The 27,518-nt window shown below is 44.7% G+C and overlaps 1 protein-coding gene across 6 annotated transcripts in view; it reads right to left on the bottom strand.

Moving 5' to 3' along the window:
* DZIP1L (DAZ interacting zinc finger protein 1 like) overlaps positions 1-25,897 on the bottom strand; it is a 35,444-nt gene extending 9,547 nt beyond the window's left edge. For 3 of the 6 annotated variants that reach the window (XM_078869037.1, XM_078869040.1, XM_078869041.1), the window contains exons 1-17: positions 25,715-25,897; positions 20,859-20,976; positions 18,788-18,880; positions 17,876-18,055; positions 16,213-16,362; positions 12,441-12,525; positions 11,706-11,830; positions 10,724-10,873; positions 9,921-10,013; positions 8,256-8,306; positions 6,969-7,097; positions 5,792-5,822; positions 5,265-5,324; positions 3,114-3,170; positions 2,029-2,144; positions 661-1,018; positions 247-421 (exon numbers count right to left, since the gene is read on the bottom strand). In XM_078869037.1, the coding sequence (XP_078725163.1) occupies positions 247-421; positions 661-1,018; positions 2,029-2,144; positions 3,114-3,170; positions 5,265-5,324; positions 5,792-5,822; positions 6,969-7,097; positions 8,256-8,306; positions 9,921-10,013; positions 10,724-10,873; positions 11,706-11,830; positions 12,441-12,525; positions 16,213-16,362; positions 17,876-18,055; positions 18,788-18,880; positions 20,859-20,957 (1,952 nt within the window). In that variant the 5' untranslated portion in view covers positions 20,958-20,976; positions 25,715-25,897. Of the gene's footprint in view, positions 1-246; positions 422-660; positions 1,019-2,028; positions 2,145-3,113; positions 3,171-5,264; positions 5,325-5,791; positions 5,823-6,968; positions 7,098-8,255; positions 8,307-9,920; positions 10,014-10,723; positions 10,874-11,705; positions 11,831-12,440; positions 12,526-16,212; positions 16,363-17,875; positions 18,056-18,787; positions 18,881-20,858; positions 20,977-21,369; positions 21,388-25,714 lie in introns of those variants that run through there. The other 3 variants (XM_078869038.1, XM_078869043.1, XM_078869042.1) reach the window with 3 other exon arrangements.
* Between the last annotated feature and the right edge of the window lie 1,621 nt (positions 25,898-27,518).

Here is a 27,518-nt window from a genome sequence, read left to right as displayed (position 1 = left end):
GAATGGATTGAAGGCAGACCAGCCTAAATGTTTCTAATCGGCGAAGATGTTCCATTAGGGGGGTCCACGTTTCACAAGCATCGCGAAGGTAGGACATGATTGTGGCTGAGAAGACCCGAAGCTTCGTGTGGAGCGACAAACCAGGTAGCTTCCACACAGCGTTATGCAGCCAAAATACACACACAGACGCGCAAAAGCATACTGTTGCACACACCCGTGTGTGCGTGGCGGTTCCCATATACGCACCTCACGTTGCCAGCTGGGGCGCGGGCATTGGATGTCTTTCCAGAGTCCGCCTTGGCTCCGGGTTTTCCTGCGGCCTGTTTGCCGGGCGACCTGGGTTTGGCCGCCACGTTTGCCGCTGCCGGCCTTGAGTAGATCACCTTGGTCTGCGGCCCCGGGGAGCCACGCCGGGGATTTCCTGCAAAAGCATTCAAAGGGGGTTCATCAAAAAAATAACGAGCAGCACGTTTATGCCTCCGCCTACGCTCCCAACATTCACCGACCCCCTCTGCCCATGTCTTGAAGGATGGTCAAACAAACCCCCATGACCCCCCTTCATAGAACAGTAGTGGATGGACCAAAGGGTTGTACGCACACATACATCCTTGTATGACCCAGCAGTGCAGGTCACACAAGCACTGTAAATTCTGCCATCACCTTCCGACTTGACGGCCGCCTTTCCAGAGGGGCCCTTCGTTTGTTTGGGACTGACGCCATTCACGGGCTTGCGGGCCGCACCTCCGCTAGTGGGTCCTCGGGACCCGGGCCCTCCGGCCGAGCCACCCTCGCGTGCACCGCCACTTTGCCCCCCACGAGGGGCTGCTGTAACCGTCGCCGCGGCCCCGCCGGTGCCGGCCTCCGCCTGCTGCGCTTGCTGCACCCGCTGCTCCAACTGCCGCTTGAGGCGGCGCCGGATGGTGGGCAGGCGTGCGTGGCGGCGCGTCGCTTGCGATCGTTGGGTGCGCAGCACCGACAACGAGGAGAGCAGGACCTGTTGTGAAATCCCTCGAGCGCCCTGCACAAAGCATACACGCGGGATGGTGGAACACGATAGTAGATCTCGCACCCATCACCGTGATTATTCCCTTACATTAAAAAATATATATGCAATTTTCCCTATATATTATCTCTCCGTGAGAGATCCAAGTAGATAGAGAACAGCTCACGGAAGCGGATATAACAGAGCTACCTCAGAGATCCATTCAAGTCATCTCTCGGGGCAACAATTTCCCATCCGCCCTGCCACATGAGAGCCATGGTTGTTAAATGGCAGTCAACATTTTGTTTCAGTTGTTAGAGTTGGAATTTAGCCAAATGTAGTGCAAAACCATATTAATTAGATATTTTTTGTACAGTCACTGTCGACCTGGCTGAGACCATCAGCTCACTTGAGAATCAAGACGGCTGCCTGGATAGAACCCAGAATCTCACCTCAGCGTTCTGAACTTCTGAGCCAACTGACCGCCTCTCGCCATTTATATTCCTATTGGCGTACTGGAGTTACACTGTTGTGAGATAATTAAACTCCCTTGCATCAAAGAATGGCCTCTAATATTACCGTCGTCTAAAGCTGTCAGAGAACAATCTCTAAAGATTGCATGGTAGCTCTCACTATGGAGTCACATTAACAAATCTCTCTCATGCAACAATAGGTGACACTCCCTCATGCACCAGTGTACGTCAGAGGTCGCAACCGGGTACCCGATACCCGTACCCTACCTGATACCCGGCTACCCGTACCCGGCCGGGTACGGGTAGCCGTTTGCGACCCTGGTGCGGCCGGGTAAGGGTACGGGTAAGCCGTGAGTCACTGGTGAGTAACCGTTTGTCACTCATTTCGGGTAGGGTACGGGTAGGGAACGGGTACCTGTACCCGGCCGGGTACGGGTACCCATTTGCGACCCTGGTGCGGCCGGGTACGGACACGGGTAAGGAATCAAAACCCGTTTGCGACCTCTGGTGTACGTCGACTGTCGAATAATTGAAAACCCAACTGTGGGCAGGAGTGCTGGTGCAGTCCCTCACCTGGCGCACGCCCATGCCCTCCAGCTTTTCATCGAGGGCATTCTGAAGGCTGGCGCGCAGCTCCCGCAGCAGGCCCGGGCCTGGTGGCCTCCGCTCGCCCGAGCTCTCCAGCTCCTCTGAGTAGGCGAGGATGGCAGGGAAGAGGAGGGTGGGGGGGTCAGGAATCAAAGTCAGAGATCGCTGGGTCACGGGATGCGATATGGGGGTGCTCAGAAAAGGAATGAATGAGATAGGTAAGACATGAATGACGAGAGGAGAGTTGCGTTTAATATAGAGGGATGGGAATACGGAGTGTCAAACAGGAGGGGAATTTGAGAAAGAGGGAGGCTTAAGAGCAGTGGCAGGACCCAGGCAGTACTGTAAGAATAAACACATTGGATGACCCTAATCAGTGCTAATCAAGCTTCCTTTACTGACTGCAATTTGTCACTAACGAGAGTGAGCAGTCTTGTTAATGCACAGCAATTGTCATGAAAATGTTGTCGCTGTAAGTTCCTTGAAGCACTCTTTGTCACCCAAGAAGCCCGATGACTCTGGTTAAAGTGTCTTCAAGCTCAATTGAGCATGGGCCAGTGGTCATCTATGCTGACATTATTTGTAATCAATGCTTATTTAGCAAGCTTCCATGGTGCAATGGTTAGCACACCAGACTTACAATCCACAGGTCGCTGGATCGATTCAAACTCACAGCATGGAAATTTAAACAGTGGTGCAACGTTCTTAAATACACCCTCCCCATTCACTCAGCAGTATAAATGAGTTCACCACAGTTAGTCAATCCTTAAGTCGCATGTGGTGGGGTAAAGTGTGGCTAAGCCCACCTTCTCCGAGATGTCTGGCCGGCATGGAAAATCAGGCCCAATAACTCAAAGGGAAGCTTTCTAGAGCTCCCTCTCATGGAGGCCTTTCTGCCAGCAGCGACATGAGCAAGAAATTGCAGAGTGTATTTGGCCGAGTGTATTTGGCCGAATGGCCGAATACACTCTGAACTGCAGCTCTAAACCGAGGAGGATTTCTCAACAGCAGAGCGAGGAGTCCGAGGGCAGTTGGAGGTTCGAGAGGAGCCAGGAGCCGTAGGGTTTTACCGATGCTGTCGTCTTCCGTGGCCTCCGTGATCGTCTGGAGACTCCTCTCTGCATCAACTGCCATCGACGCGACGCGCGGATTTGGTACCGAGAGGGCGAGCGGCGAGAAGCGAGAATCAAGAGGCAGGGAGTAAAAGACGCGGAGAAGGTGGGAGGTTGGGAAATGTTGTCGGTTAAAATTAAATGGTTAAACAGAAATGGATTTTAAATTTAAAAAAACAAAGTCACAAATAGACGAAGAGACTCGGGAATGTTTGGAAGTAAGAAAATAAATTCAGTGAAACCAGAAACCATTTTAAAAAGGAAAATCATGCTTAATAAAAACACAACAAATGTTAAAAATAAATAAACATAAAAAAAAACACTAAGAAGTGGATTAAAACAGCAATACAATGCAAAGAGTGTATTTGTTAAACTCAAAATATGTATTGTTAAATGTCAATGTTACATAAAGTAAACAAGGCCCAAACATCATACAGAAAATACAACATGAAGTGTTAACGCCGTTAGTGAACACAAGTTAGGGGGAAAGCGAGGCAGCAGGGAGGGGCGAGAGTGGATTAATAAAAATGTGATTAAATCGTAAAATCATTACGTTTCTATGGAGGCACGTGCACACCTTTAATAACTTTTTCCTACACATTACGTGCTTTTACATTTAAAAAAATGTTTCACGTGAAGACGGGACGTAGATTTGTGCAAAAGCAATTTAGTACAGAATTCAAAACTCTCATTTGCAAGGATGGTACTATGACTGCCGTATAATTACAAACAATGCGATCGCTAATTTGAATTGTTAGAGTGAGGCGGGAGGGGGGAGATGCTGACCTGAAAGGTCATTCAATCTCATGTAAGCAATGGTTAACCTGGTCCTGTAACAACTGTATAGTCTCATAGGCCAAATAGCATGGATCTTTGTGGACCACCAGGATCCCGTCATTGTCTCTCACAGAAACGTAAAAAAACACAGAAGGCACATTTCAAATCGATTTGTTTCACAGAGGATTTTTTAAAATGATTTTAAAATAGCACAAAAAAGCACTGGATCACATTAGCAAACAACAAACACCGATTGCGTTGCAGATGGGGAGAAGCAGGCCACTGTTTACGCGATGTCATTTTTCACGATATGACGATTATCGCGATATAAGTTTCCCATAACTCTGTCATTGTGTTTCACGGTATTTACAGTTTTTTGTGCGTTGCTGTACTTTTAGTCGAATAAAGCAATTCCACTGCAGTTCACACGACATAAGCTTGCCATGTCTTAAGGACTTTTAATAATTACAACCTGTAACGATTATAACGCACATGCCGGCAATAGGGGAATTTATTAAATAATTGCAAGAACAACTAAATAATTGTCTTATAATTACTCTGGAAAACATTTTGCCAAACATGCATTTAACAGATAGCTAATGATTTATTTACAACTTATTAAGTTTGTTACTTTATAATATTTTTGTTGGGAAATAAATTATTAACGATAAAAAATGAGCAATGATAATTGCGCTCATATTACAGGTTTTTTTTTGGGTTAGATCGCGCTGTTCCAATATTTATCAATACGCACGATAGAATGATAATGGATTACATATCGTACAAAATGTCATACTGTGGTTGTGCCATATCGCGCAACTCTACAAGTGCGGAGGGAAAAGACGAATCGCACAATGTGAGCCGGACGAAAGTGCGGAAGACACCAGACATGAATAGGACGCTGGGTAGAGCATCACAGCCAGGGTTAACGTTAGGGCATGGACAGGGCTAATCCTTTATCAATATCAAAATATGTTCTTAATATCAAAAATAATCACCAAATTAAAATAAAATGTAATTCATCGACTTCTGAGCCTTGCACACCGATGTATCCCAGTGACATTTGTATATTTACGCTTATTTCAACATGATTTCATCTCATCAGTACAGTGTGGCCTGTCAAAAAAGTGCCACTGGGAGACATTTATCTAGGCGACCCACTGGTTAGTAGACTAAAACTTGTTTATTTAAATTTGTTTAAAACAAACCCCATTACCTGCTCATTTACTTAATAATAAATTGACTGCTGTTAGATTTTAGAGAAAAAAAATATCAGCAAGAAATAAACTCAGAAATGTGGACACATGTTCATTTGGTAAACTATAATCTCACCTTCTTCCTCAGCCTCTTCCTCCTCTTCTTCCTCCTCCTCTTCAGACTCTATCTGGGGTTCTGATGTAATTTATCAGAAAAAAAACAACTTAATTTGCTTTTAGGTCATTGATTCTGTGTTCCTCCAGATGCCTTCCATACATGCATACACATTAACGTCAAAGATACCTCAGCCTGAATAAATATTTGGGGCAGATTTCATTTGCAAACATCCATTAGGGATGAAAGTGCTACGCAGAGTTGCGTTGCCAGCACTACGCATGTCTGCCCACCTGTGCCGCACCATCACTTACGTTTAGGCTGAGATGACCTAGTGGAAGTCTTAAGCAGGCTTCAATGCCAAATGACACTGACATTATAGGACAGTGCACTCATGTTGAACTTCTTTCACACTGTACGTAGCCAACCATGCTAATCATCACTAACACCTCCACTCCCCATGCACACGAAGGCACACACACTCGTATGTATGTGCTCGTACTATGCATGTGCATTCAAGACAAAAAAAGTTTTTAAAAGATACTCACTTTCTACTCTTGTTGAAGAAAGACCTTGAATCTGTTTGAACAAAAATATTTCAGAAAATCCCCATGATATGTAGAACATTTGATTCTCAAGTTGCATTTATTCAAATACAGTCAACTCGATTAACCGTTGGAAGTTTATCCGGGATACACATTAACCATGCTTACGTAAAAAAAAATCACGCATTTCACGCGAGTGCTGGTTATATTATGAGCATCTCCTTACACTGCTCACACGTTGAGGGACACTGACAAAGTGCCCACATGACGGAAAATTTTAGTTTAAGAAACAATGCAAATTTGAACGCGTGTAAGTGCTGTATTGCGTTCATAAGCGTTTTCATAACTTTCATACGTCTTTATTGAGTTACATTTTAAATTGCATTTACCACAAAATCATATAAGCACATTACAGATATCACTTATTAATGTCACAATTAGTATATAGCAATCATGAATTACCTCAACAATGCATTAGAATGTGTGTTTTGGGGGCTCAAACGGGGGGCATGAGATGTAAAGTTGCAGTTATAAGAGTTTTATATATGGTATATGTGTCGAGGTTTAGATTTTAAGTTCTTTAAATGGCAGCCAAATGGCCGCCATTTTGTTTCTAGTTGGCAGCAGAGGTCGCAACCGAGTACCTGATACTCGTACCCTACCCGATACCCGGCTACCCGTACCCGGCCGGGTACGGGTACGAGTAGCCGTTTGCGACCCTGGTGTGGCCGGGTACGGGTAAGGAATCAAAACCCGTTAACGACCTCTGGTTGGCAGATTTTCCGCCCAACAAAAGGGATAATTTTAACGATAAATGTTTGGCACATCTCCTGTTAAAAGCAGTTCAAATTTGAGGCCGTTAAAGTGCTAACAGACAGGAATCGTGATTCCATTACCTTTATCATGTTTCAATGATAGCGCTTAAAATAGACGATGCATTCTACGAAGATAAACAATAACTACATTTGTATAACTTCGTTTACAAGTCATTTATATTATCCTTGTCTTCTATCTCGCCCAGGGCATGTCCACCGGGGAAATGGAGCGATTAAACAGCTGAGGTGCGGAGGTAGGTGGTGGATTATTACATCAGAAGATCGTGAGAAATGACGGCCGCTTGGGAAGGCCTCCATCCAGCAGCGGATTAACAACGGCTAATATGCAATCGCAAAGTGGGCACCTTGCGCTTCTGTTCGCGGATGAGGGCATCTCGCTCCTTCACCAGCCTCCGCAGCTCCGAGAGCCGAGTGCTCATCGCCTTCTGGTCATTTGAAAGGGAATCGTGCAGCGAATCCAGGTCTCGCTGCATCTGAATGCACGCACACATGCACACACCGCCATCCAAAGGTTCAATGATTGAAGAAGGCTTTTCCATGCTGTGTCAGTCATGGGGATTGAGTCAAGCTATTCCACCACACTAGTCCGTGTGGGTTCGTGAAGGGGCACAGGACCTGTTCAGATATTGCTCGCCACTGATGTTAGCCATGGTCATGAATATAATTCAGTTTGCAGGTTTATAGCACATAGTTGGCTAAGCACTGTGCCACCATTCCATCCTTAGCAACCTTTACTGAGTGGCAGCATAGCAACCGTCAGAACGATATTGCTGTTGTTGCTCTGCAGGTCGCCAAGTATACCGCACCATCATTGGTAATTTATCGATGGGCTCTCATCTACTTTGAACAAGTATCCACTGTCCTACCTTGGTAGTAACATGTGAGACAGCTTTGTATGCTTTCTTACAAATGGAAAAACCATCATCCACAACATGCCACATCTCTAGCGGAACCCCATGTTTCACTAGACATCAATCTCATGTAAATAATAATGTTTTTGATATAGCATTCTGTACGCTGGGGTGTCTTAGGGCAATTTACATCACATCTCATTTCAAACGTTCAAAAGGAACCCCCAGTGGCAGCTGTCTCTGTGGGCACAAGGTGACACAGCACCTGCCCTGCAAACAGGCAACAGTGTGCCAGTAGGGGGGGCAATGATTGCTTCGTGTAATTCCAATTGAGCAGTTTGCGGGTAACTTTCAATTTGGCAAATTTGGATCATGACGCCGGCACAAAATGGCCTACCCTGCAAATGATGTCATGAATCTTTAAATTCCTCCGCGAAGCAGACGGGATGTATTTTAACGGTTAACACACCCGCAGTATTAACCAAGGCAGCTGCTGGATCTGAACCGTGAACTTTTGCAATAAGCAGTTAAAGCACAACCATTGGACCATGACCTGATCAGTTTGTTCTTTTGAGCGCAAAACAGAAGCACAGTTCCCACTTCAAACATTAAAAATGTCATCCCACATAACTGGCATGCTGACGCTAACAATACATAGCCAATGCAGCCTAACTCGGGCGTTCTTATAATTCTTGACGGGTGCAAGGTGCTCCTAACTTTATACAACTATTGCTTATTGTTAAAGTGGACGCGTCCCTGTTTGCATGGATGCGTAAGTACCTGAGATTTTTCATGCTCATGTTTATTCTGCAGACTTTGCATCTTTGTGTCCTAGAAGACATAACAGAATATCGGCAGACGCTTTTCATATTAAGCGAAATTCATATGCAGCTTTTTTTGCAATGCGTCCCCTCCAACATTTTTTTTGCTGGGTGCACCACTTGTCAAATTGACCAATATGGAGCATGTCAATTATGCATGTGGCAGTCTGGACTGCACCTGAGTGGTTAGAGCACTATGTGCTCATGATGTGCAAGATTAGGAACATAATTTAGACTATTAAGATTGTAGCAAATCTGAACCAACAGCTGTCCACACACATACACAAAACACATTCAGCCTTACAGACTGCAAGGGCAAATACTGTTCACGATTACTTAATCAGGGACACAGCACAAGCAGATGTAGTATGTAGCCAGCACCCACGCCTACCCACCTTTTGTCTTTCAAATATAAATGTAAACACACTGTGGTAGATACTGATTTAAAGCTAAATTGATTGGGGTAGAAGAGCACTTGCCACTATTGTTGAGTACGGTTGGAAATAATATCCAGCTTGCACGACAATATACAACAATGTACACAAAAACCCATGCAATGCACATTTTATTGCGAGCAAGATGACACCACTTCTCTGGTCTTTGTCATGGACAACACAACCCAGTGGAATGTTAATTAGCAGGATTAACAACAAAGCACAGCACTGGGCAAATCAGCTGTGCCAAGTTTGGCAACACTGCTTTTAGAAAGCCCTGGAGAAGCACAAAAGCACTTGGAATGGGAAGAGAAAGATTTTCAGCCTGTCTTGTGCAACCTCAGGAGACCCCCAGTTTTATTTTTAGTAATCTCACTAGGAACTTGCTTGACCCTAACCCCCTTAGATGTCTGCAAAAGCATAACAATCCCAAACTGGGATTTGAACTCATGACCTAAAGATTGCCAAGTGAATGGTCATCATACAATGCCACGGAACCAGATGTTTCAGTGATTAATAATAATTCATAACCTTTTACAAATCCACTGCTGGATGAAGGCATCTCCATGCCATTGTAGTCATGGAGGTTGTATGATCATACTTGACCACGCTGGTCGATGCGGGTTTGTGAAGTGGTGTGGGGGAGGTGCGAGGATCGGTTAAGCTACCACTCACCACTGATTTCAGGTGCGGCCAGGTGGTCAGTCGGGTTCACAGTATCGTGAGCTCATCACTACTGCACAATCGCTCTATCCAACTTTCCAAGTGGCCTTATATTATTTGTATAAGGGTGGTTTGGTCAAAAGATATGTTAATCATTGCAAGTCAATTTCACAACCAGTAAGCACTTGCCTCCCTAAGACCAAAATACCAGAGATGCACCAGATCTCATCAGACTCAGGAAGCTAAGCAAACGTTTATGCTGGAGAGTGCTTGTATGGGTGACGATCATGCATAAAATAGCTGTGATAGGCTGCTGTGGGGTACACGTTGTAATCAAAGGGCAGCGCAGGAAAATCTATTGTTGTATTGTAATTCTATGCTCTCCTTCTATGCTGCCTGCCTTCACCAACCCACAACTGATCAGTGTGATGTTTGGTCATCAAATAGCCCCCACAATCCACACAAAGTGAGAACACTCTTACTCAGCAGTTGACTGACGAAAGAGCTAGACATGCACAAGTACTTGCCTGCTTGCGCAGCTGCTCCTTCAGGGCCATTAAGCTGTTGTTCTGCTTCTCCATATCATCCTCTGTGCGGCTTTTCCCCATTTCCTGCACACGCTGCACATGCGAAAACACCCAAAAATATGGAGTGTGTAAGCGATGCAATTCCCCCTGGGAACCACGTGCTGGGCTACAAAGAGGGGCAGAGACTGGACAGTTTGGGGGGTGCCCATCTCATTCCTCCCCCCAAGGCCCCTGCCAATTATGTTACGCCACATTAGTTGATCGATATAAAGGGTTGCGCGTATACTTGTAAAAAACAGTGCCACTCACGTCGTGTGCGCTTGCGCGAGCGTGTTTGCGCGTGCACGTTCGGCAGTGAGTGCTCACTAGAGCTGCGATACATTGGCCGAGGTTTTATTCAACCACGTCGTCATCGCCTTGTATGGCCTCAATGTTCAAATGACCCCGACATCGGCCACCCACTCAGCCGAAGCCAGCAGCGCTCTTCATCAGACAGCAGTGGTACGCATCGGCGTAGGTTACCGACATCATAAATGCCCAACAACTGAGTAGCTCATAGCTCCACACACACAAACTTAAATTATGTTGAGAGGGTCAGGGGTACATTTTTTTCACTTTTTAACCAGGATCGACCACCTATGACACAGCTGAAGATAAGTGATTCGGCAGCATCGGCCGTTGTGGGTTGTAGAAAATGTATCACCATGACCTATAACGCGATACCATCGAGGCCGTATACACAGGAGCTGTTCATTGATATTGATGTCCTATTGTTGCTCATGTTGCCCAGCACTGTTGCTCACCATCTCTAGGGCCACATTTTGCTCGCTGAGGACGCTGATCTCACGCTGCAGGTCCTCGCGCGTGCGCTGCACCTCCCCGTGCACGGCCTTGCGCTCGCGCTCCTGCCACTCTCGCACGTCTCTCTCACGCTCGCGATGCGCCTCCTGCTCCTGTGGGACGCAAGCACGTACGCACGCGTCATCTTGTCAGCGTGAGCGTGCCCGCGCAAGTGTGCATGCGTGCGTGAGGAACGGCAGTGCAGCTGAATTCGTTTCCCGTTCACGGCCAACACCAGTGACAAATATCTGAACTTGTCCTGCATCTCCCCAAGGTCGACTCATCCTCACTGAGTACCTGGCATGGTATGTAACCTTGGCACTAGGTAAACGAAGGCGGCCAGGCATAGGTGCTCGCTAACAGCACTTACCCCAACAGTCTGTTAAGGCTATATAGGGGAGATCTTTGTCTTTGAACTGTGGGAATAAAAAGTGCCAAATGTGTTAATTTTTGCGTTGGTGAAAGCGGTGAGGAAGAGGGGCTCCAGGACTTTGTCAGGTATCACTCACTACTGGTGTTATCTTATGCTTAGAATCGGACTCTGGCTGCCAATCACCGTGCTCAAAAACCTGCACTGACCAGTGTGGTGAAGCATGACAGACATGGCGTGAAGATGCCTTCACCCAGCATGGATTGAAAAAAGACTGTATATTGTTATTTATTTAGCGAGGAATTTTATCGGCACTTATAATATACAATTTGGACGCATGCAGCATCGAATCGCGACTGCATCTCCAGACACTGCACATCGACAGTGGGCACATTTATTTTATACAGAGAGGCAGAAGAAAAAAAAGGTCTTGAACCCAGACTTGAACAGGAGCAGGGAGTTGACAGCACAGATGGCTGGGGAAAGAGAGTTCCAGGCAATGGAAGGCAGCAAGAGGAGCATGAGTGAAGGTCTGTTAAATGGTATATGAAAGAAATCTGTCTTTCCTCTCGTACCTTTTGGCTTAACAAGGCTTGCGCCTGCCTCTCGTTTTGCAGGTCGCCCTGCGTGTGCTTCAGCTCATCTCTCAGTCCCTCCAGCTCCTCCTCCAGCTTCTCCACCCGACGCTTCTTCTGGCGCTCTGCAAACACGCGCGCACAATGACAGATGGACGGACGGACGCGCTACCACTTTTGCGTTACAGCATGTGGTGCCGTATTATACAACGGTTGGCTCTCCAGTTGTGTGTCTGTGTGTGTGTTGGAAAAGGTAGCCATTATGGAGACAAAGGTGGCCAGGCATGGTGCTGGTCACCCATCCCCTCGTGTGCCGTGCTGGCCTTCATAGATGCTCGCTAACAGCACTTGCCCCAAAGGTCTATTAAGGATATGTGGGGGGTCTTTGTTTTCATAGGGTTGGATTAGTGGTGGTTAGGTGGTCTGTGCACTGTATTACAAACTTGACGACCTTTGTTTGATTCCCAGCCATGGCTAACATCAGTGGTGAGTGATATCTGAGCCGGCCCTAGGCCTCCCCTAGGTCAACTCAGCCTTAAATGAGCGTGGTGTGTAAACATCAGCACTGGGGAAACAAAAGGCAACTGGGCGTGATTCCGGCCATAAAATCCTCTCATGTGATGTGCAGACCTTCATAGGTGTTCACAAACAGCATTTGTTCATATGGTCTGCAGGGCTAAATTACGTCTTATTCTTTTGCTTCAGGTCTTTCTGTGTGTGTATGTGTCCAGGTACCTCCTTCTGTGACCTCCTGATGTCTGCGCTCCACGTGGTTCTGAAGGTAGGCATAGTTCATGAAGGCCTTATCACAGAACTGGCACTGCATACACGCATAAATACAGGCACACACAAGGAGCCCTGGTGAGATGAATTATAGATGCTGTTAGCAAGCACCTCTTAAGGTAGGCACAGTATTCGAGTGGTTGAGTGGGAACTCAGTGATCGGATACTCAGTAAGGCTCTCCCAAATAATTAAGTTCATGTGTCTCCATGTTAAAAGGAGCATTCTTCTTTCGTATGGCTAATGTCGATGCAGAACAACAACTACAATTTCACATTCAGGTGGTCAAGCCAGATAACTGCGTCAAGTGGAGCTAATCTGTTGGGGACCATGAATCTGTGGTGGAAATTCCACATTCCTATGGAGTGGACCAGTCTCTCAGTAGGACAACCACTACTGACTTACCACAGAGGGGCACTTGTTTTATCGAACCTAGAGGGACAACCCCAGACAAGGATTTGAACTCGCATTCTGAATGAATGTCAGTTAAGCTTTCCAGATCTCAAAGAGGGACTTGCATGTAAATTGTATTGTCACGTAGCGTTAACCGTATCACAGAAAACCTGCTCCGCAGTCCACGGACAGACATTATCCGCCCCGGGGAGAGAGGCCTTTAAAGGTCAGTGGCGTTCTCAGCACAGCCATGCCTCCAACGTGGGCAGTCACATTGTGTAATACAAAGATGAGGAACTTATGACTTTATATCATGCGACCTCGGGTCGCATGAGCCTTACCACTTTGGAATGGTGCACCAATAACATTAATGCATCATTGGAAGCATCTCGGCTGCACTACTCAGGTACTAGAGAGGAATATATTTTCGACTTGGCAACATTGTGTTTCTACGTTTAGTGTGTTCAGTCACCTTCTCTCTTTCAAGTAGTTCTGAGCACACAATCAATGCAATAGAGTCCGAGTGTGATCAAATGCATGGCCCACCAAAAGTATTTGTAAGCCCTCTTCAGCCCTCAGAATGCTGATGTGTTCTAAGAGTTAGAACCCTGGACTTTCAATCTAGTCGCTGCTTCGTTCTCCCAGCGCAGCAGTTGAAACAATTGGCACTGTTCATAAATTCTCCCTCCTATGTCCACCCAACAGTATAATTAATACTCCACAGTTAGTCGATCAGCAAGTGGTAGGGTAAAGTGCGGGTACTCCTACCTCTTTTCAAGACATCAGGCCAGCATGGAATGGTAGGCCAAAATTACTGGTAGAGGGTTTCTCTAGATCGCCCTTTACTAGAGGCCTTTCCGTCAGCAGTGGCGTGAACAGGTAATTGTGGGGCTACACCTTTACCGTTACGTATACAGCCCTCAGCAATGGAAAGGTTTCCCACCCTTGGTGTAAGGAGTCTGAAGACGGCTTCTCTTCCATGCGTGCACTGCGTCGCATGGCTGCACACGCTCACTCGCTTTTGACGTGATCGTGTGCGGCGGGGCAGCGAGGTTCGGCGTTAAAACACGACGGTTTTTTTTAATCAACCATGAAAAAGGCAATTGCTTCCGCTTTAATCTTACGAGTGCATGGCCTTATGCGCCCGTGCATTCATGCGTACCTACCCTAGGGGCAAAGCTCTACATGGACCCATCTGGTGGCTGAGACTTATGTTCGTGGCACCAGGGGGTGAAAATTCATGAAACTGATCAATCTGATGTCACTGAAATTAATTCCATGTACTATATCTTCTCAGTCACTTGTGCTTAGAATACTATCTTTTCTAAGTTCAATTCATCCCAGGTATTGTGTGCCCCAGGTACTATGTCTTAGATACCACAGTATCAAAATTATTAACATATGAAATATCATAAATTATTTATTAAAGAGTTTAACATTCACTTCCATATATGTCTATATAAGCTTTAGAAATATGATATATCTAATTTGCTTATGCTCTCTAATTTACATGTTCCACTTTCTATCTCTCAATGTAGTTCCAAGCATACACTTTTCCATGCGTATTTGTGCACTATTCGACTTGAAATGTGAGCTTCGGTAGAAAATGTTGCCAGAAGGGATAATGGCTGGTCGTCGAGAATAATTATGGAGTGGAAGCCAAAGATGGGAACACACCCAGAAGGCGGAGATTGAGTGATGAAATATCATACTCTTAGTTCTTTCGGTAAAGTCACGTAGGTAAAAAATGAAATTAAAATTAATAAAAATAAAACAATAAAATCACGACGTTTCGGAGGCAACACAAGTCTCCGTCATCAGGTGGGACCGTCACAGCCAGATTTGCTGCATCAAGTGGCTGTGACGGTCCCACCTGATGACGGAGACTTGTTTTGCCTCCGAAACGTCGTGATTTTATTATTTTATTTTTATTAATTTTAATTTCATTTTTTACCTACGTGACTTTACCGAAAGAACTAAGAGTATGAATCCTTGCAGTCACGAAATCTTCAAATCTAGAATTGATGAAATATCAGCTCGTGTGCTGGTGCGATATGAAAACTAAAAACGATTAAACTAAACTTTGTTTCTCTTACCAGGTAAAGCCCACTGAGCTATATAACTCTTTTGCACAAGCGACCTGGCCACAAATGATAACCCAAGGAAGTGGCTTATCATGTGGAAATCTATAGCAGCCAAATACTTTATACGCAAGTTTTTAAATATGGAGAGAAAAACCGGGAGGACCCAGAGAAAAATGAACGTGACCACAAGCAAACTCCAAATGTGATTTGGGGCTTTCGTGACTGCAGGAATTACTTTTTGGTTCTTTCGGTAAAGTGACGTATTTGATTCTTCTTTCTACGTGACTTTACCAAAAGAACCAAAAAGCAAACTCCAAATATACAGGCACCAGGGTCAGGATCAAACCCACGACCTCCTATATACCAGGTGAGGTCGTTAACATCTCTACCATGGCACCCCTGAAATGTTACACCAAAGGATCATGATAGAATGACGACGGCTTGGAGAGGTCTTCCCACATTAGAGGATTGATTCATGGCTAATGATGATAACGATGAAGCGTTAGCAGTCTGTACAATATTCTAATCCTGGTTATGCTAACACATGCCTGGAATACAGAACTTTTAATGAAATCCTGGATAACTACGGGGTGCATATGTTGTTAAGCATCAGCCTATGTAGATTAGAGATCGTTGACCTGTATACGACCATGCTTTGGACCTCTATGAGACAGAATGGCATTATATTTTTTATAGAAATCTACATACAGGCCATACTGATGTTTGTTGTCAAACCAGTGGAGGAAGTTCAGATGGGCAGAAGTGCAGACAAAAACTCTCATGATCTTTCAGAGTCCGAATGGCAACCCACTCTGCCTTTCACAGACCCCTTATTGTTGACCCCTACAAACCTCTTATTCGTTTGTTCCACACAAACCCTGCATCAGTTTTTACAATATGATGATCATTGCAATATCAGATTTCTATACCTTTATTACTGCACGGGGCATTTTTATTCTATTATCGTTGTGCTTTGCTCTATTTTAAAAGCATCACAATGAACAATCACGTGGTTGCTTTAAAAAAAAAACAGCAAATATAATTTTTACAAAAAACGTGATGACCAACCATTATCAAAACGCAACAACACTCGGCAAAATGGACGATATGATTATCGCGGACCTTAATTCGCTGTATCGCCATATTACGGTGACCCCAGTAACCGGGACGCCCGGGTCAGTTGGGCAACCGAGTCCAAGTGACGGGCGACACAGTGGGTTGGGGCGAGCGCCTGCATGGCGGTGGGCACCTTGTGGTAGTGGTTGGCGTTGGCCTGCAGCATGAGTTGCAACGCCGCCACCAACTTCTTCCTGCGGCGACACTCGTCGCGCGCGGCCTTGAGCTCCTCCGCAAGGCGTTCCGCTTCGGCTCGGGCACGGCCCAGCTCCGCCGCTAGACCCTGCGTGCGTGCGTGCCCACAAAAGAAAACGTTTCCTCAGTTTAGCCTTACAGGCTGTCAGAAAAGAAAGTGCTTTTCGTGAGCAATTAAGCCACGCGTTAAGTCGTGTCGCCTCGCGTCCTGGTTGCCATGTGTCCCTGACCTAGATATGCAGGATGTGTGTCCCACATCAGGTGTTTCCCAGGTCTGATTAAAAGGCTTTTGGAGTCACGGACAAAAAAATTAGGACCCACGCAGCCATTTTGGCCATTTTATCCTGCCCAGCCTGCCCCCCTCCCCTACTCTATTTTCCTGCATGCATCTTGGGTTCCATATCTTCTCAGTCACTTGTGTTTAGAGTACTATCTTTTCTAAGTTCAATTCATCCCAGGTATTGTGTGCACCCAGGCACTATGTCTTAGACCCCACATGTCCTGAATACAGTGTGTTCCTTGCGTCTCAGGTTCTGCATGTCTTCGATCTGTGTCCTGGATCCCATGTTTTCCATATCCTTTGTCTCTTGTGTCTTTGCGTGTCGTAGTTTGCTGGGTTTCACCGAGACTCACACATTGGGTGTGCCCTGAATCCTGTGCAACTTGTTCGCGTGTGCGCTTTATGTCAGATTCTGTGCCCCAAGATCCCATGTATACTTCATTCGACGTCTCCAAGGTCCAATGTGTTTAGGGTTCCATGTACATTGATTCCCAGTTAGTGCAAGTCCCTGTGGTCAGTTGTACAATGAACTTAAAGTATAATTTTCCATTATTTTGTTAATTAAACGAAGATAAAACCCATATAATGTATCATATGTTGGTAGTGTGGTTCAATCAATCAGTCGAATTGAATGAACACTCTACAAATGAGACATAATAAAATAAAGAAACAATACAAACACATAGATGTGCTCAACCCTTTGGTAAACTCACTGTTGGGTAGGGGACTTGCCATGCTATGCGGGTAGTGGGGGGTTATTGACCATACTTCACTACTCTGGACAGTGCACGTTGATGAAGGCAGTGAGCATAAATGTGGGGGCACAGAAGTACAGTAGAACAAAGAATGTTGCTGCACCATCCCCCGCTGATCGCCATGTACCACAGCCCCACAGCTGCATATAATTACATCCGCATATGATTCACATGAATAATATACTTAAAAACTAATTAATGTATTATATATGAGTACAATAAGCTATTTTAATTGATGAAACGATGCATGGTTATATGCCTGGTATACAAAGTTTAATCTCTCAATATATTCCGGGTCGCTGGTAGACTGGAGTAAGCACGTGACTAACATGAATGTATGTTGAACTTCTTTCGCACCGTACGTAGCCAACCGTGCTTATCGGTGGTGTGCTGAGTGCAAGAAAAAAAAAATTTGCTGGTCAGTAACCTGGATGCAATTCATCTCTGCTGGTACGTGCAAGATAAGAGCCATTTCTTTTTTGTGCAGGTGATTTTCTTCCTATCAAGTGCTCCCTGCTACAGACGCCAGTGCTGCACTGCCCGTGCACCGAAGTCGAGCCGTTTACCTGCGTGCGTGTGTGCGCGGCGTGCGCGCCAGCGCCCAGGCAGCCCTGCGTGTGCACCAGGTACTCGACCGTGAGCTGGGCCAACCGTAGCAGCTTCACGAGCAGCGGGTCGGCGGGCGTCTGGCAGCGCGCGCAGCGCTCGCTGGTCACATCGCAGTACGTCACTGTCGTGATGTACTCCTGTGAGTGGGGAAAGCACGCACCGCCGCCGGGGAGATTAGGGAAAGAAGCAACTCAAAACTAGTTGAGAAAACAATAAAACATAGCGTGGATTATGTAATGCTTTACGACGCGCGTTTGTTTTCGCAAGTAATTAGCGGAAGGGATGCCAATGGACAGCTGTCAGGGTCAAATGTGTTTGAATTTTTGCAAAGAGCCCTCTTTTCTCAGGTCAGCATGCAGCAAAAAAAGCTCAAAATTCCCATGTCAAAACATCGAGCCTGGAAAAAGGAGGGTAGGAAGCTAAAAACTTAAATGCAGCATAGCATGTGACAGTCAAGATGAAAAAAAAAGTCTAATTAGGAAAAAAGGAAAGTCTAAATCTTGGACTTCAACAGATTGAAGTAATTATCAGTGGGAAAAGCCATGAGGAGGGATCTCCAATCAGTGTGCACATCAGAGGGTTGGTGAAGATGGTGAACATATGCATTGGAGCATAGTACATTACAAAACTGGATTTTACTGCACTACCCTATGCTGCACTGCCCTATGCAGAAACAGAAAACACATGTTTTACACATGTCAGTCATCAGGCTCAAATCCAGCTGAGCTTAACAAAATCAACCGGACCGAGTACACTCCGGTTGATTTTGATAAAGGCTACACGCCGTGTAGCTGCTGAAGGCTACGACAGGCAGAAGATGGCTGCAGTGTGTGTGAGTGGAGGGAATTGGAGGAGGCTGCGTCAGTTGCCTGTAGCGTGGCGACGTCGACCTCGCGAGCCACGCGCTCCACGTCCACCGCGCCCAGACGCCGCCAGTCCACAGGCTCCCTGCGCTCACGGAACTTGAGGTACAGCAAAGCACAAAAACAATGCAATTAAACTGGCAGCTCTGGTTATGATCACCCTCTATCTTTCCACGTGATCAGCCACTTCGTTGAGCTATCATCTGTGGCCAGGTCGCTTCTGAAAAAGAGCTGTATGGCTCACTGGGGCCTTAATAAAAAAAGTTTTTAGTTTTAAATCAGCTGATTGTGGTTAAGCCCATCCATTCTACAATGTTATTAATCCAAGTCTTCATTGGGCACCCTCTTTTTATAGTCTCCACCAAATGGTACCTTGTACGGTGGATTTTAATTTAAAATAATGAATTGATGAACCAAAAGAACTGCAGTTTTGATCATTTAAAAGCTACGACAAGTTGTTCTTTAGATAACATGAAGAACACCGCATGACGCACAGCACACTCCGCGTGGCACATGACGATGGTACGCAACATGAGATGCACAGCTTACGACACAGAGCATATGTCGTGCACTGCACAATGCACATTGCCAAAGCACATACATAACTTTGGGAGTGCAAACCAAACGCGAAAAGGCACAACACTCAACACAGTGCAGATTAATTAAGAGCCAATAATTGTATCGCAACTTCTTCTTTTCTCGATACAAATATAAATCAACACACAGCTCTTTCGGCAATCCACTGCTGGACAAGGCCCTCATCACGCCCTGTAGGCCGTGGGGGTTATTTGACCATACTTCACCACGCTGGTCAATGCGGGTTGGTCAAGGTGAAAAACAGACCTGGTAGCATAGAAGTACAATATAACAATGTACTTTACAGCACTGTCCTATTGTGCCCTCCATGTAGCCGCACAGCTTATACCAACCTGTTATTATTTGTTTCTTTCGGTTAAGTCACGTCTAAAGATAAAATAATAAATTAAATTAAATAATAGAATATTTCATAATAGAGTATTTCATTATACCTGATGACGATTGCTTGTGTTGCAATCGAAACGTCGTATTCTATTTAATTTAATTTATTATTTTATCTTTAGACGTGACTTAACCGAAAGAAACAAATAATAATTCCTGCAGTCACGAAAGTTCTAAAATTAAGATAGAACCAACCTGTTAGTTCGTGGTGGTCACCCATCCAAGCGTTATCCAGACTCAACTCTGCTTACCTCCCGAGGTCTGACGAGATGGGGCGCATTCCGGGTAATTTGACCAAAGGCTTATCAACATAATCTCTCCTTCTTCTTGGTTCTTTCGGTAAAGTCACATAGAAGGGAAGTAATAAAATAATAAAAATAAAACATAATAAAATCATTTTCACGACGTTTCGGCCACAACGCAAGCAGCCGTCCTCAGGTGAGAACGGCTGCTTGCGTTGTGGCCGAAACGTCGTGAGAATTATTTTATTATGTTTATTATTTTATTACTTCCCTTCTACGTGACTTACCGAAAGAACCAAGACGATGAATCCCTGCAGTCACGAAAGCTTTAAATCAAAACATAATCTCTCCCTATGTCTTGAACATAAGTCCTCGCTAGACGCGTTTTCACAACAACGCGTTTTCACAACAACACAGTTCCTCTGTTTGGGAACACTTTTCGCGCACAACACAGTACGCGCCCATCATAACGTGGAACGCGCACCGTTATAACGCGCTTTCTGAGTGGTCGACGACAAACAACTTTCTTGAGCTGCGTGGCTGAGCGGTATGGGAATTCTGGGCATATGCACGGAATTATAAAGTACGAGGTGTACCCTCATGTCGGTTATTTGTCCCGCTGTGGGATGACTGCAGGCTGATTGTATAGTGCAAATGAGATGCAAATTTGCATTGCTTTATTTATTTGTGCCCTGTAATGTGAATTCATTAATTCAGCGCTTAAATCATTCTCGCTTAAAGAGGCGTTTCCCAGTAGTGCATCTAAGGCATTAAATGAGAAATTACTGTTTTAGACATACGATTAATCTCTCTCTCTCTCGCACACATACAAGCGTACACACGGCTGTGACGGGTACCTTGAAAGGCATGAGCACGGGCGTGTAGGCGGCAGGGCCCGCGAAGGCCCCTGGATTGAAAGAGCCGCCCATCATGGGCAAATCCGCTTGTCCTGGCATCACCAGCACCTACCTACACCTGCATATAACCACATCACCAGCACCACCAACCGACATAACACCCATTACATTACCTCCACCACAGTCAAACACATTCAAATAAGCCACACATATCTCCCACTGTCACCGTTTCCACGTTTATACATCTGTCGCGTAATATATATATGCTTATTCTCTATTAAACATGTTACAGTAAAACAACGGTGCAAATAATATACAGCGGGTGCCAGAATGCACGATTTACAGCTAAACACATTTAATCCGTGATAAAGCCGCCAATCTCACAAATGCAATGCAAATCTCCTTAATGACCAAAAACGATCAGTTCGATTCAAGCCTCCAGCACGCACACACAAATTAACCCTAGCATTCAAACAACAGCAACAATAAGAAATTGGAATAGGGCCCTTGCCGTCTTCACAGAACCCACCCCGTAACGCTGCTGTGTAAGGAGTCCGTGAGCTGCATCGCGGTTACTAATGCAGCCCCCCCTGTTGCCTCGGTAACGAAACACCCCCCACCACCCGTAGCTTGACTCCGTTGTGAGGCAACTGCATTTTTATAACCGAGTCACCCACGCTCCTGCACACGTCCAACCATTCACTGTACACGCCCAGGACGCTCTGCTCTGGGTGGGTAAGGGTGGCTAGGAGGCTGGGTGACCACTTGTTCTGGTTGATGGGTGGCCAGGACAGGGGTGGAAGGGTGGGGGAGGCTGGATGTGGCTACATTGCCAGGTGAATGGGTAGCAACGTTGTCAACAGCTGTTCGGCCAGTTGAGTGACAGGCTGGATGTCTATCTGGGTATCTGCATAGCAGCAGCTATATGATCAATAGCAGCCGTAACAGCAGGATTAACAGCAGCAGCAATCACTTCATTTTGCCAGATCACTGGTGCATAGTTGGCATGTGACCTTAAAGGTATGCCCCCCTTTGTATGAACCGACCATCTGGCATTGAATGACCGACCACAAGATGGGCAAGAGGCTGCATGGCCAAGCGGCCAAGACGAAGTTGATGGGGTGGCTTTCCCCTTGTGGCTGAGAAAGATGGGTCAGCTTTTATGGGGGTTTGTAGATGAGCTGACCAGTGGGATGCTGCAATGTAATTGGGAAATATATATATATAACATGTATTTGACATTGTTTAGAACCAGATGATAGCACTGAAACATTGAAGCTCATTTGCGTGGGAGACTTGGCATAAAACCTGATGACGGACGCTTGTATTGCGCCCGAAACGTCGTCATTTATTTAATTTTATACCTACGTGACTTTACCAAAAGAACCAAAGAGTATGGATTCCTGCAGTCACGAAAGCTTCAAATTAAGATGAATTTAATATTTCGAATTTATAGCATGAAAAAGTTACAGAGGGTAAAAGTGTGAGTAAAAATGTATCAATAATCAGACAAATTATCTGTTAGCAATACATATTGCAGTGTTCAGGACTCGCGGTACAAAAGTTATAAGTTCAAATCCCAGTCAGGCCTGACTCAGCCCACGTCCCCCCAATCGTGCATACAAGTGTTGCTTTGCACAAAGTCAACTGCACAGACTTGGCACCCGCCATGCATACGTGGAATTTCCAACCACAGGCTCAGGGCTGATAATGGACATTTGTGCTAAGAATGTCCACTGTGACTTTGTCATTTACACACCCCCTCCCCATGTATAAACATTAACTTTTATCTTCCACATGCTTTTAACTAAAGGGAGGCATTCCCAGCTGCCTGAATGCTAAACTGAAACGTCCAGCTTTTGCATTTTTGTTACAATGTAGACTGTACTGAAGCTTTTTTTTTCATCTCTCAAAACATTCTTTTATCAAACTCTGCATCTCGTACAACACATCCCAACTTTTAGTAGCCACTACAAACATGCATGAACATGCGATCTCACTCACCTATCGCGTTATTCTTCTTCTTGGTAATCCACTTTTAGATTATATAAAAGGAATAAGTTGCTAACTCTGGTCATTACAAGACGATACAACCGTTAACTCTAACCGTAAACTTAGAAAATCGATGGTAGACCACGACTGAAAATACTCATGACTAATAATTTATCATAACTTTGTTGACAATTAATACAACTCAAGAATTGTGCGATGAGCAAAACTTTATGGAGTCTGATCCATAGCCTGTGGTCCAGAACACTGTACCCCTGGCCATGATTGGGAACCCGTTACGCGCCTCCCGGTGGTTTTAACATTCCACGCAACAAGCCAAACGAAACAGGAATTTAAAACAAAACGCTGAGAGGACCCAGCGTGGCTGTCTCCCAGCGGCTTTGTTGGCGTCTGCAGCCAGAGTTTTAAAACCACACAGAGCGACTGCTTACTTAGGTAGCTGAGTGGGATGGTTTTTGCTCATGAACGCAGACAAGTTTCTGTATGCTGATTAATAAACAACAGTCAATTCCTAGATGGGTCAACTTTCTAGCCTGGTCAACTCATATAATTGGTCAAGTCTGCGTTGGTCAACTCCGCTTGACCAGTTCGCTAGGTTGATTAATTACCCAAGTCCACTCATCACTTGGTCAACGCATTTTACATTGGTCAACGCCCAATAATCAACGTCGTCAACTCGCTACCTTGGGTCAACCCTGACTGAGTTGAGTCCGTTATGTGTTGGCTAACAAGGCTGCTATTGGCTTGGTGAGCTTGCTGGCTTCATCAACTGCGGGCAACCAGACGACTCGACGAAACTCGTGATATCGGTTTAACAATTGCCTGGTCAACACGCTGGACTGTTTAACATTGGCTCGGTCAGTGTTAACATCGCATCTCCCGGCTTTGACATTCCTCGAAGACATCAACCGCAGCAGCACATCAACACGCCGATGCGGCACATCTTCGTGGATGTAAAACGAAGGACAAGCCACGGTCACACAATTGTGGCCGTACAACCAAAACTGCAACGGAGGACGAACAGCAAAACCCTCTCGTCGTGGCTCACGGCAGACATCGGCATTTATCTCAAGAACATTTAGCCACACGCACGAATAGAACCCCTCGCTTGTGGGTATCATGCCGTGGTCACGAAGCACGGTCACTCTACAGGAATTAGGGGCACCAGAGTGAATGAAAAATAAAGTACTGTACTGTAAGCCAGTGGGGTCTGTCTGGAATTCCGTCCGCGAATTCAGACGCCGCACCAAATGTGGCCAAAGCTGGCCCGTGTTTGCCAATGGAATTAAGGACGCCATGTGGCGGCGTGTTTGGATTATTTATTGTAATAACAACAAGCGCATGTTAACTCCTTAAACTGCATTCAGTTTCCGACACCACACAACAACGGAGATTGCAGGACCAAGCGTTGTTGTGTTTTTGGGTTAATTGTTCATTCTATATTTGAAGTTTTCGTGGCTGCAGGAATCCATAGTTTTTGGTTATTTCGGTAAAGTCACGTAGGTAGAAAAGGGATATTTGTTGTCGTTTGTAGAACCGTTCTAAGTCTTCATTGACTCGCAACAATTAAACGGCTAAACTGCGTGTGAAAACAAGACAAACTTAAATTTCGATTTAAAGCTTTCGTGACTGCAGGGATTCATCTTCTTGGTTCTTTCGGTAAAGTCACGTAGAAGGGAAGTAATAAAATAATAAAAATAAAACAATAAAATAATTATTACAAAAATTAATAAAAATAAAACATAATAAAATAATTATGTTTTATTTTTATTATTTTATTACTTCCCTTCTACGTGACTTTACCGAAAGAACCAAGAAGACAAGACAAACTTCTTACACTGAAACATAAATCGTGTAAACTTTTAAAAGTACGGTATCAAAGCTTGTTTATAATTATGAATTGTTTCACATTGTAAAGTTAACGTTCGAATGCGGTTACTATCAACCGCTGTGTATCCACTGCTGGGTGAATGCCATATCACTACCTATGTCTGTATACACAATATAATCTCGCATCGTACGTCATTATTTTAAACAAACATTAAAACATAATCCACGTAGAAAAATAGTAACTTGAAGAAAATAAAAAAAAACTCGTTCTAACGCATCATTAATTACACGTGGGCACAAACTTGCTTAAAGTTATACATTTTAAACATCTACTCTAGATTTGCATCTTTCGTGACTGCAAGGATTCATACTCTTAGGTTTTTTCGGTAAAGTCACGTAGGTAAAGAAATAAAAGTAAAAAAATTAATAATATTCAATTTATTTTCATTTTTTATTTTTACCTACGTGACTTTACCGAAAAAACCTAAGAGTATTTTAAACATCTCTCACCGCAGTACTTACGCTAACACACGGCTAATATGCTCTCGTCGTTCCTTATATACGTGAGTATTTAATTTTTGCAAAAAGATTAAATCGCTTAACTTTGGTTCACTCGCCATTGACAATTGCAGACTTAACGGGCGCAAACGCCTTCAATGAAACCCACACCGCGACTTTTAGCGTCATTATTGTTACACGAGGTAACACGATGTTTGTTCCTGGGTAGTAAGTATTATTTTCTAATTCCTTATGCCTCAAAAGTACATAAAATTGCTCTTATTCCCCACAAACTTTGCTTTTGTGACCACGACTTTACGTGAAGGAATGACACAAACGCACACCACGTTTTCGCTCACTGTCCTGGTCACAAAAGCAAAGTTTGTTGGGTGATAATAACCATTTTCAATACTTTTGAGGCATAAGCAATTAGAAAATAACACTTACTACCCAGGAACAAAAAAAAATATTTTTAGATATTTTAAAAAAATATATTTTTTGTTAGTGTTATCATTCACCTCTGCTCGTGATCCACAGCCGGCAAACGACGCTTGCGTCGAAAGCCCACGAGGTTTCTCCTCTCAACCAGCTGTTTTAAACTTGCACATTTGTTGTAAACTCGTTGAACAACAACAACGACGACAACGACGCCGATGGAAGTTTTCCTTTTTAACCGGCGGCCTCACAACGCGCGCGAAGGCCCCCGCCGCTTGGGCCCCTGGCAACGGTTGCCAAGGGGGGGGGGGGCGGCAGGGGGGGGGGTAACCGGAACCCAACGGATAGGGAATCGATTCCCGTCGCTGGGTTGTCGTGCGACGATTCGTGCACGCAGCGATTCGATTAGGCACGGTTCAATCAGAGCCGTCAAACCCTTAGTGATTTTTTATATTCTTGGTTCTTTCGGTAAAGTCACGTAGAAGGGAAAAAAATAAAAGAATAAAAACTGAATTTATTATTCTTGGTTCTTTCGGTAAAGTCACGTAGAAGGGAAATAATAAAATAATAAATATATAAAACAAAAAAATGTCTCACTACGTTTCGTCTGCAACACAAGCAATCATCATCAGGTGTGAAAAATGATTATTGCTTGTGTTGCAGTCGAAACATCGTGAGAATTGTTATTGTTTAATATTTTCATTATTTTATTATTTCCCTTCTACGTCTCTTTACCGCCATAACCAAGAATATGAATCCCTGCGGTCACGAAAGCTTTAAACCTTAGTGGTCCATGCGGCGTACATACGTTTCAATACGGACACAAAAAATTCACAATGTTTGTTTATTTGTTTGTGTTTCTCCCTTGTAGGATGAACGTTGAGAATTTATAAGGGCACGTGGTGACAAATAAGGTCTGAATTGATTTGTAATAAGTTAGGGCACTGATAAGGGGTTGACAGGTATGAGTATTTATTTCTAAAAGGTTGGCAGCTTAACAACGTCTTTCTCAAAATCAACATTGCTTTAATTGGTATGCCCAAATTAAAGAGTACCGGTAACCATTTGCGCTCGACAACGTATATTTCACTCGGCGACCACAACGCTATGTCATACTAATACTGTTCTGTGCGTGGTTACAACCGTGAGCCATACCTCAACGACAGTCGGGATTTCGTATACAAATCGCGCACGGTATCGATTGAAAACCCTTTCTTTAAAACTGTATAGAGGAAGCGACAAACCCAAGAGTTTCGGCCGCTTCCCTCCAAAAATAACAATTCGGTATAACCCGAAAACACATCAAAGGCTTACAGGTCTTCTCGGCTTTACTTATACTCAGCCTCAATACAATGTATACTATGGGTCCCTTACGTGGACACCCAATGCAATTGTATTAGCAACAGAAAATGCTTCTCAAAGTTTATTTTCAATTAAAATAGTCATACATCTACTCCCTTCGCTCCTTTATTTAACTTCACTAAAGTGAGTGCGTATCTGGCGTTTCGCGTTGAGAAGCCGCTATGAATTGTGGGTATTAAGACCTGTGCACTCCCCCTGTTGGCGGGCACGTGCATTTAAACCCCAATCCGTGGCATTGAGGTGAGACAAAGATGACGACAGAACGAGACGAAACTGTTAAGTTTCGTATACCTCCATTGGAACCTCCTTTGCCAGTAGAAAAATATGATAATTATTTTTTTACCCTTTTATCTGGAAACAAAACTGACACCTTTTTTTACAAGGAGTCATGTTTGCATTGACCACAATACCTGCGGTCGGAATGCAAACAAAAAACACAACTCTGATCATGTATGCAGTCCTTGAAATTGATTGGTCCACACCCGAGACAGCTTTTCTAGAGCCTAGTCTCACATGGTGTTGGAC

The sequence above is a fragment of the Lampetra fluviatilis genome, chromosome 27 (genome assembly GCF_964198595.1).
Source record: "Lampetra fluviatilis chromosome 27, kcLamFluv1.1, whole genome shotgun sequence".
NCBI lineage: Eukaryota > Metazoa > Chordata > Hyperoartia > Petromyzontiformes > Petromyzontidae > Lampetra > Lampetra fluviatilis.
This window is presented reverse-complemented; position numbering and strand designations above follow the sequence as displayed.